Source organism: Monopterus albus, unplaced genomic scaffold (assembly GCF_001952655.1).
Source record: "Monopterus albus unplaced genomic scaffold, M_albus_1.0 scaffold273.1, whole genome shotgun sequence".
NCBI lineage: Eukaryota > Metazoa > Chordata > Actinopteri > Synbranchiformes > Synbranchidae > Monopterus > Monopterus albus.
The window spans coordinates 360,543-370,603 of NW_018128153.1; the positions used below are offsets into that span (position 1 = coordinate 360,543).

Here is a 10,061-nt window from a genome sequence, read left to right on the forward strand (position 1 = left end):
TTATTACAAAATGACAAATGCCATAATGACGGAGTGTGTGTGTTCATACCAAGCAGGCTTTGGATAGCCTTGGTGCCCCGGCTGGAACTGGGGCTGGGGAGGAAGCCTGAGGAGAGACCGGAGGTGGAGGAGGGAGAGCGGGACGGTGCAGCGCTGCTGCTCCTGGGGGTGCTCAGAGGACTACTGGATGTGGAGCAGCCATGTGCTGGATCCTGCAGAACAGTAATGTGGCTTTAATGTTATCAGGCATAAAAACTTTTAGTTTTTACTATTGCTACTGGTCCCAAAACTCATGATAGCGAAGCAGTGGAACCTTGATGGTGAGATGCTTCTGGGAAATCTAGCTTTTAGTTGGTTTTAAAGTAAAATATAATTTTCTACAGATGTGTCTTTCACCTCCTTGCTTCCCACACTGGCCAGCTCCTTCTTAGCAGGCATCTGTTTTGCAGGTGGAACCTTTGGCTTGGGCCGTTTGTCTGGATGAAGGCTGACTTTCTCCACCTGAGGACAAATAGAGCTAATCATTTGAGACGTCCACACAGCAAAAAGGTCGGATAAACTTGTTGTGAGTAGAGAACCATTACCTGCTTGTTCCCTCCCTGCCACCACTCATCAGCAGACATGGCTGGAGTCTTGCCCACAGTGTCTGGATAAAGATCTTCATGAAACTCTTGGCCTGAATGCTGGAAGACAGCACACATTTAAACAGCAGTGTTATGAACCCACCCTATGTGCAGGCATGTCAGCAGTGTTTTGCATGTATACCTTGCGAGGAACTTGATAGCTGATTGGCACAATGCAACTGTCTGTCAGCTGCAGCACACGCATCACTTCACAGGACATGACATCCAATGCCAGCTTGGGTACCATGGCAACACCTCGTGTCGAGGTATCTGTCAGACAGTGGCTCACTACGAGGATAAAAGTGAGAGAAGAAGAAGAAGAAAGCAAGGGGATGAAACAGGAGGAAGGGGGATGTGATGATCTGAACAGATAACGAATGACCAACTCTTACCTTGAGAGAGGAAAGGTTCAGATGAAGAGACTTCAAAGCAATCAACCACAGTGTCTCCCTGTACAAGAGAGAACATCACCCAGACAGGCTTAGTCATAAATTAGAGAAAATATACTTCCAAGTTATCAGCAGAGATGTGAAATATGTATTGTAGTAATGAAAGTGAACCTTTAAAGTACTGCTAAAGTCCTGATTGGGATGCAACTACACTTTTCATGCATAAATATTTAAAGGTATTGCACAATATTATCACCTGACAGAATGTCTTACCATGCCAGCTAGTATGAGCAGACCAGTGTCTTCATCAAAAAGAGGGATCAGCAGCCTGAAAGGAAAGAGGCAAGAAAATGAAAAAAGGTATTAAAATTATGCTGAGAAACAGCAAAATAATGTAGCACATTGACTATTACATAACCATTTATATGTCACTAGCTCGATGGGTTGAGGTTTTTCCAAAGACACCATTAGATGAAGCAGTATGCTCAACTTTAGGGTGAATATAGTGACTCTATCAGTTCCCCACAATTTTGGCAGAGATTGTCCAATTATCAAAACAGCAACCAACTAGAACGATAACGATAATGACAAAAAGCAATTCGATTCAGCTTGAACATGCTAATGTAAATAAGAGTCACATTCACTCAAAGCCATCTCTCTGTGATTTTATCTCACACCATTAAGGATAACATGATGAATATGTGTCAAAATGAATGTTGTTCTCAAATTGACTTCAACACCAGACTCAAGCTGCTCCAAGAACAAAACAGCCGATAGTGTTTTCAACTTTTATTTTTTCTATATATTGCCACAAATAGTTCACTAAACCCATGGTTATGTTATTATATCTTGTTTTGTCCAACAAACAGTTCAAAAGCAAACTATATTCAACTCTTGGCCCAGACTAGCCCAAACAGGCCACAGGCACCTGCCTCCCCTCTTGATTTGAGCTAAGAAGATTGAGGAAATTTAATAAGCTTTCAACTCAATGGAGAAAATACAGCTGGCTGAAGTACCTAAACCAGTACTTAAACCAAACAGGAAATCATGGATTAAACAGAGGCATGCTTGCACAAACACTGATAAGACTCTTATTCACTACCTCTTAGCCTCCTTCATATTCTCTCAGTCTTTCTCTTCTTTCCTCTGTGATTCAATGAGAGCAACAGCCAGCATGCTGTATTATTTTCCAGGGCTGGGACAGAGAAAGAGGACAGGCTGATCCAACCACTTCACATCACAGAGCAGAGATAGGCTGATTGAAGTGAAGAGGCCGTTCCAGTGACTGGCTTATAATGACAACCTACTATTCCAGAAGAACGCTGCTTGGCTGCCCTCACATCAACTGAGAATGACAAACCAGTGATGTAACGCTCCAAGTATGACAGAACGACAAAGGCAGTCTGGGTATCTTAAGTGACAGTGCATGGTGACACGCGAGGGTTTACCTCAGTACATGTGGCAGAGTTGAGGAGAGAAACAGTGTGTGACTGTACACAGCTGTATCTGTGTATCTGAATAAATCTGAAACCAGAGGAAGAGTTTCACATTTTGACAAACCTACATGAGCTCAGCATCATCACAAGTTTGAGGTTATAATACCTCATGTCCTTTATTCAGCTTACCACTGTTTTCCACACTACACTGATGATCTTTCTCATTTCAGTATAAAATTACGTTTTTGGAAGAAATTTTGCTCCTGGCAGTTTCACAGTAATAGCAGCCAGACAAACAACTGAATGACTGCAAAGGCATAAAATGTTCTGGTAAACTGGAGGCTGCCAAGTGTTAATACTGTGTGTGTGGGTAGAAGCTTGTGCAGTAAAATGTCTTGAAATAAACTTTACTGATCCCACAACGGAAAGCTGAAGTACAAGAACAGGTGCATAATATACTGTAGCATCTCTAAAACTATAGTACCATGGACAATATGCAAATTAAAGGATTAAAAAACCAAAGGAAAGGGAGTAAATAACACACATCAACATACTGGTAAATACAACTATAAAATGTATTGATACAGGAACACAGTAGTCAAAATACTAGTCACTGAACTGTAAAAAATGCACAATGTGAAGTTGTGTTTGACCAACTGTCCCTTAGTTGTTTTAGAATAAATAGTATATAATGAGTATATGAGTGCACGTGGACAGACACAATTTTCTAAAATAGATAAAAACATTCATTGGAGCATCTCTCTTCAACATAATGTGAAGAATAATGTGACAGTGAATGTCGTGCTAATATTTTTTTTCCACCAAAGTATTTGAAGGTCTCTTTTCCCAGCTCACTCCACCCTCCTGTTCACTCTATGATTTCAACCTTATGATCCATCTTGTATCAAAATAATGGACCTGTCGCAGACCTCCTCTTCTCTCACATCCTTCCCTTTTCCACTGATCCTGCAAAGTCAGCCATGCTTCATTACGGTGTCTGTACGCTCCTGTGTCTGAGTCGGTACACACACCTCCATTCCCACACCCATCTCACTGCCTCTCACATTCAACAACACTGCCACCTTGCATGCTGAATTCTCTTCAGGCTTCAAGTTCTAATTATGTGTTTAAACTACCTCTGCTTTCCCTGATGCCTTATCTCTGGTTTTCTCACAGTAAATGTGCAAGTCAAACAGCCACATAATAGGAGTGGAGCTGTTTCACTGATAATGGCCTCAGTTTACTATCGCTTTCATGCTCCAGTTCACCACCAGCCCATTTTCCCACACAGGAAAACACATACATGCATGCATGCGCATATTTGTGCACATAAATGTACAAGCAAACATGCGGTGCTAATAATATGGCCTAATTATGTACAGTATATGTACATGCGCTAATAGGAGTGTGTAGTTACTCTCACACAGAGATAAGTGTGGGAGTGAGTTTGTGCAGATTTCAAGCACATGGGCTGATTATGTATGAAAAGAGAAAAGTATTACAGCCTTCATTCATGCTTTTAGAAGAGAGGAAGTAAACAGAAGTGTGTGTGTGTATAGTACCAAATCCAGCCTGACACACTAATCCAAACATACATAAGCCTTTTTAAGAGTTGGGTGTGTGACTAGAACAGGTTTTACCACACACGCATGCTAATTAATCATCAAATAGTACTAGAACAGTGGTGGCATAAGAGACTAAAGAGAGAAAATGAGGAACAGCTGCCCACAATATCAGGATTTCAACACCTCCCTAACTTCTCCAACATTCGTTATGAGCCACCTGATGCTCCCTATGGCTTCGCTCTTGCAAACTCTTACAAGCATTTACACAAAACCAAAGGTAGAAGAGCACATGCCTCCCATCTTGTCTGCCGTCACCTTACACTCTCTCACACAGATATAAACGCACATCATAAAATGACCTGCCCATGACAGCAGCCTTCAACGCCAGCAGATATGATGTGGTTCTCACTCTAGTCTGTGCGTTTGAGAGGGTGTGAGGCTGTCCAGGTTTATTATGATTATGAGAACACATTATTGTTTGATAATATACAAGATACTGTTATAACTGACTAATAGTGTGTCTAATAGGGTGTGTTTAGACCTGAATTTAACTGTGCAAAAAATATCTAGGCATCTCACAGTAAAAACCACTGGAATCTAATTAAGGATAAACTGAGACACAGACAAAAATATCCTTCCAGAATTACATTCAGGTCCAGAGATAAACAGATCATTGTAAGACATTACTGTGCATGCTTGTGTGTGTGCTTAGAAGCGTCACACATACAACATGCTCTCTATGCTTGCATGAGCACCTCACACTAATTAGCATGGAGCTAACGAAAGCAACCTGCAGAGGTACATGGCTATGGGTTGATCTAGAAGCTACGACCAGATCAGTACGAGTCAAAGGGAGCTTTCTCTGTTGTATGAGATCATGAGGAGACCTTTGGGGACCATGAAACCAAAACAAAGCACCTGGTTGTCTGGTTGTTGCCTCTCATGTTTAAAAAATTTGTAGAGTTACACGGGACAAAGGGATAATTATTATTATTACTAATTCTAACCAGCTATAAAAGTTTCTATAAAAATAATTTTGTCAAATTCCACTCTGCAACAAACTGCTACAATCTCATTCTGTTTCTCAGTTCTGTAAGTTTTAATGTAGTTACTTCTGGCTACAACGTATATATGCGAGGTTATATGCTGTACACATGCAGAACCCTCTGAGAGGAACAGTTCTGATTTTGGGTGATAGAGTATAAATCAAACCAACTGGACTTTACAATCCCGTACAGACACATTTCTTCCAACAGATTCCAGTAGAAAAAAATCTAACATGTTAAAATCACAACCATTCTGACATCTATTGTGTAAACCTCTTAAGTATGACCATAAAAGCACATGCCTTCTATTGTTGGAGCTATTTTCATAATCACTATCTAATGAAGTCAGCTCATGTGACCAGAATATCTATTTATTTTTGTGATAACCCTGCTCTCCTCCTGCTGCCACAGAACACACTCAGTGTTTCAGTGTTATTACTCTTAAGGGAACTGGACACAGTTAATGGTTTTAAGCAGATTTACACTGGAGGGTCATGGGTGTTCACATTTCCCCAACAAAGGAAGGACTGGTGTGGAATAATCCACTGGTGATTACCTGGAGTTACTTCATAACAAAACAACACTGGCCCTGTCTCTAGGATGATAAGTCCTGGGTCGGTTTCTAGTGGTTCTGAAGCATGTGAAATAAAAAAAAAATCCTTTTCCTAGGAGAAATGTGAGTTAGAATTTCAGAAGATCATGATAAACATCCATAAATGGTTTTGGCAATAGTAGTTCTTTCAGGCTCACAATGCACCAACAGTGAATAATGTGCGCCAAAAGCAAACAAATAAATATATCACTGCTGATGAACTCTGCCACCTTTGTAAAGTCACAAGTTCACAAGGCAATCAAGCCTCTGAGCTTGTGGCATCTGAGCTCCAAAGGCTGCAAGGGCAACTTCAATTTAAGCTTCATCCCAAAATGACTGATCACTACATCACAATCACACTAGTCTTAAACTCAAGTACATTTGACTGTCCTCACTTAGCACTGCCCAGATTCATTTCATTCTCATGAAACAGACATTTCAGTCCTGATCTTCTACATCCTACATGTAGAACAGTCTGTGGGGATTATCACAATACCTTCAGAACAGTGTTAACCGTTATTAAATGTCTCTTAAAAACTTATGCTGGGCTCTTTGGCTCAAATGCAGTGATAAGGAAAAAGCCACACACTGCAGATACTGTAGGTTCTTATATAGTCATAAAGTCTAATCACAGCGCTGCTTGGAGTGGCACAGAAACAGCTTCTAAGCCACGGTGAGTTCAAGAATCATCAGCAGACATTTGATTCAAGCTGTATAGTCGCCCTGCTGATCAGTGAAATGTACTGAAGTGCAATATTCTTTCTCCACTGTGTTTGAGTGTGTGTGTTTTGTTTCCACCATCTGTGTGTGTTTAATAAGTGTGCTGGGTCTGCCTGCCTAGCTACCTGCAGTGGCCAGTTCATTAGAAAGGAATTAGAGGTGATGCACTGCGTTTGTGCGTGTGTGTGTGGGGGGCTAGGATTGATTTTGGAGGGGCCAGCTGTGGCTGTGAATGGGCCACAGTGATGAGGCTCTCAGATGGCCTGCCAAGAGGCTGCTCCTCCCTCTCCTCGCTTCAGTAGGTTCCTTCTCTTGCTCCTGACAACAAGGGCACACACACACAAACACACAGACAAAGTACATGCAGTGGCACACATGCACATGCGTACACACGAGGAGGAAATAATTAAACTGAATCCCAAGTCAACAGGTTTGCAGTAGGTTTGCAGTGACCCTTTTAACCCCCCACCCACCCACACATACATACTCCCAACTCCATACACAATCACATGAAAAGTTGCTAAATAAAATAAATACTACAGCTTCAACAGTAATTTCAATCCAGTCCACAAGAAAGAGAATAACACTTTATTACAACTCCAACTTCTGCTTAGTGCAACTTCATCTGTAGGCTACTTGCTGACACAAGCAAACTCAATCAGTGCTGCATATCTGTCAGTTATTCATCTTTGCAGGAGGAACAAGCCTGCAACAAGATAGTCCATACTGCGTCAGCCATACAGTATCACATCTTTGCAAAATATCAAGAAGGAATAGAAAAACAACCGCTTACAATATAACAGAAACTTAGAGGCATCTGTCTGACCACGTGATGGACAGTCCATCTGTTTTTCATAATGCTGACATGAAGAACAAAAATTCAAATTTTTATTTTTACAAAAGGAGGCAGAGAGAAAACCAGACCTTCAAATGGTTGATCAGATAATTACACAGCTCTATGAAACACACACTTGTACTTGTTTTAAAGCTTAAAAGCCTGTCTCCAAAACAACACATGCTCATGTCAGCTCAAACATGCACAAACTGTCAGGAAGACCTATAAATGCATGGTAAACTGGTCCAGACTGACTGGGCCATAAAGCAGCCAGGTGACTCGTCATAAACTGGCAGGGGACCTCAGACACTCAACATCCAGAACTACTCTGTGGTCCGGGAGGGCTGAGTCTGACAAAGGTGGGGGTGGGAACGGGGTTGCTGTGGGATGTGGGTGGCCATGAGCATTTTGGGCTATACATACTGACTGGGAAGTAAGGGTGTGAAAGTACTAATAAAAAAGCATGACATTTTTAAAACACATGCTAAAAGTAAGACCTTTGAGGCTGTTGACAGAACAACACCGGACATGTCTCAGATAGCACATGCACTTCCAGCACTGGCATGTGTTTAAGTCTGTGCTTGCATCTGTGATGTCTGATGTGCACAGTGCTAGTGGCTGCTTGTTGTGGAGCCCCGGAAGAGATGTGTTCCGCGTTAACCTCAAGGTTCAGCATCAAGGATCTGGCCTAGATGACCATTAAATGACCTGTCGGCAGGGGCCTGGGAACCGATCAGCAGTCAGCACTGCCTCCAAGGAGAGAGGAGAGAGGAAGTAACGGCACAAAAAGAGAAGGGGTGAGGATCACGAACAAGGAAAGGTCACCCAAGCAAAGTCAACAGTTACATTTTAAAGATTAAACACAGGCAGACGTATACATTTAAAACGATGTGAAGAAAGATGAACTGTTTTGCACTCCTGAGTAGAGGTTGATGGGTTTTCAGCCAGTATGAGTACTACTGAATCAGAATATGAAAGTCTAGATTGACAGCAAACAAATTGGCAGAAAAAATATACTTTTGGTAACACAGTGTGTCAAAAACCTCCCTCTCTTTGAGTGAATTTTGCCTTGTGTACAAACCTGGGTTAGCAAGTTTGTCAAATGTAAAAAAGGAGCAAATCATGTCTGGGTTTTTCATTCAGTTCGCTCCTTTCATTAACAAATACAAGCGTTTTATTATTTCCATGAAGGGCTTTTACTCTGTGTCGGATGGTGGAGGCAGCAGGTTCAGTAGGGTGGTCCAGACGTACCCCTCCCCAGCAATCTGTTCCAGCTCCTCCTGGCAGACCCCAAGGCATTTACAGGCTCGATGAGATATATAATTCATCCAGAGTATTCTGGGTCTACCCCCAGGCCTCCTACCAGTTGGATGCGGCCAGAAAACCTATAGTGAATGCTAATCAAATGCCTGAACCACCTCAATTGATTCCTTTGATGCAAAGGATCACTGGCTCTCCTCAGTGATGTCCGAAGTCTGCACCCTACCTCCAAGGCTGAGTAGAGTCACCCTATGGAAGAAACTCCTTTTGGCCGCTTACAAAATATTCCCAATCTCATTCTCATTCTTATTGTGGTCACTACCCAAAGCTCATGACCACAGTTCAGCTCCTTCTTCACCACAACAAACTAGTATAATGCCTGGTATAATACTCCTGAAGGGAGCAATTTACTGTTTTCAGGTAGGGCACCATGGCCTCAGACTTGGACGTGCTGATTTTCCTCCCAACTGCTTCACAGTTGGCTGCAAACTGCCCCAGTGTATGCTGGAAGTCACGGTCTGATGAAGTCAAAAGAACCACGTCACCTACAAAAAGTAGAGAAGTGATTCTGAGGTCCCCAAACTGGACACACATCTCCCCTCGGCTGCACCTTGAGATCCTGTGCATGAAAATTACAAACAGGATTGGAGACAAAGATCATTCCCGGTGGAGGAAAACACCCACTGGGAACATGCTCGACTTCTTACTGAGAACACGGTCACAACTCTGGTTATACAAGAACCGGATAGCTCATAAGAAAGGCAGTGAATGGTGAATAAACTTCAAAACAGAAATTTCATGTTTCAGCCATGGATATCGTGTCTTGCACAGTAATTATTCTGCATACTAGAGGTATAACTTACAAGTATCATACTGTAAGTTCATCTTCAACTTGGCTCCAGTCAGTCAGCCCCTCCACACTGTGCATTTCATATAGGGAACAAATGGAGATGATGTCAGTCTTAGGTACCCTCCAGTCTATTTTTCCTACTGTGAAAAAGCCGCAAGTCCAAACTGTTACTGATCTGCCATGCACACTGAACTACTCAATAAAGTCTACTTGAAAAACACAATCCACCAATAACAGGCTTGATAAATGACTTACTGCCATGCTAAAATCCTGTCCAGCTAACCAGGCTGGTCTGTTTATCTGGCCTCTGCCACTGTTTAGCTGGACAGCTGGAATGTGCCACAACTGAACGGTGGTATCCAATGATCTGGACATTTATCGAAGAATGTTTTGGCAAATGCTGCTCAAATCTTCAGCCAAAATTGCCCAGAGCAATGTCAGTACTTGTCTTTGAACCAAAGCTCACATTGGATGATCCACACCAGTCAGAACATACAGTACCTGCCCTGCTGTGTACAACTGTGTGAGTGTGCATCTGTGCTTGTAGGAGACTTTCCTTCACAGACCGCCAAGACAAAACTATTGGAAATGCTAGAACCATAAAACCCAGTAATTTACAGACACAGAACATTAGCGTAATATTTGTTTTTCCTTCAAGCTTGAGTATGTGTGCAAATGAGAGAATGTTGACATAAGAGAGGGAACGAGGAAAATAGAGAGAAACATAAACCCTAGAACAGCTTCT

General features: G+C 42.1%; 1 protein-coding gene across 2 annotated transcripts in view; it reads right to left on the minus strand.

Moving 5' to 3' along the window:
• LOC109972910 (mitochondrial import inner membrane translocase subunit tim16-like) overlaps positions 1-10,061 on the minus strand; it is a 94,829-nt gene that overhangs the window by 10,241 nt on the left and 74,527 nt on the right. For both annotated transcript variants that reach the window (XM_020622148.1, XM_020622146.1), the window contains exons 10-15: positions 1,286-1,340; positions 1,016-1,073; positions 766-911; positions 585-683; positions 397-501; positions 50-212 (exon numbers count right to left, since the gene is read on the minus strand). In XM_020622148.1, the coding sequence (XP_020477804.1) occupies positions 50-212; positions 397-501; positions 585-683; positions 766-911; positions 1,016-1,073; positions 1,286-1,340 (626 nt within the window). The remainder of the gene's footprint in view (positions 1-49; positions 213-396; positions 502-584; positions 684-765; positions 912-1,015; positions 1,074-1,285; positions 1,341-10,061) is intronic.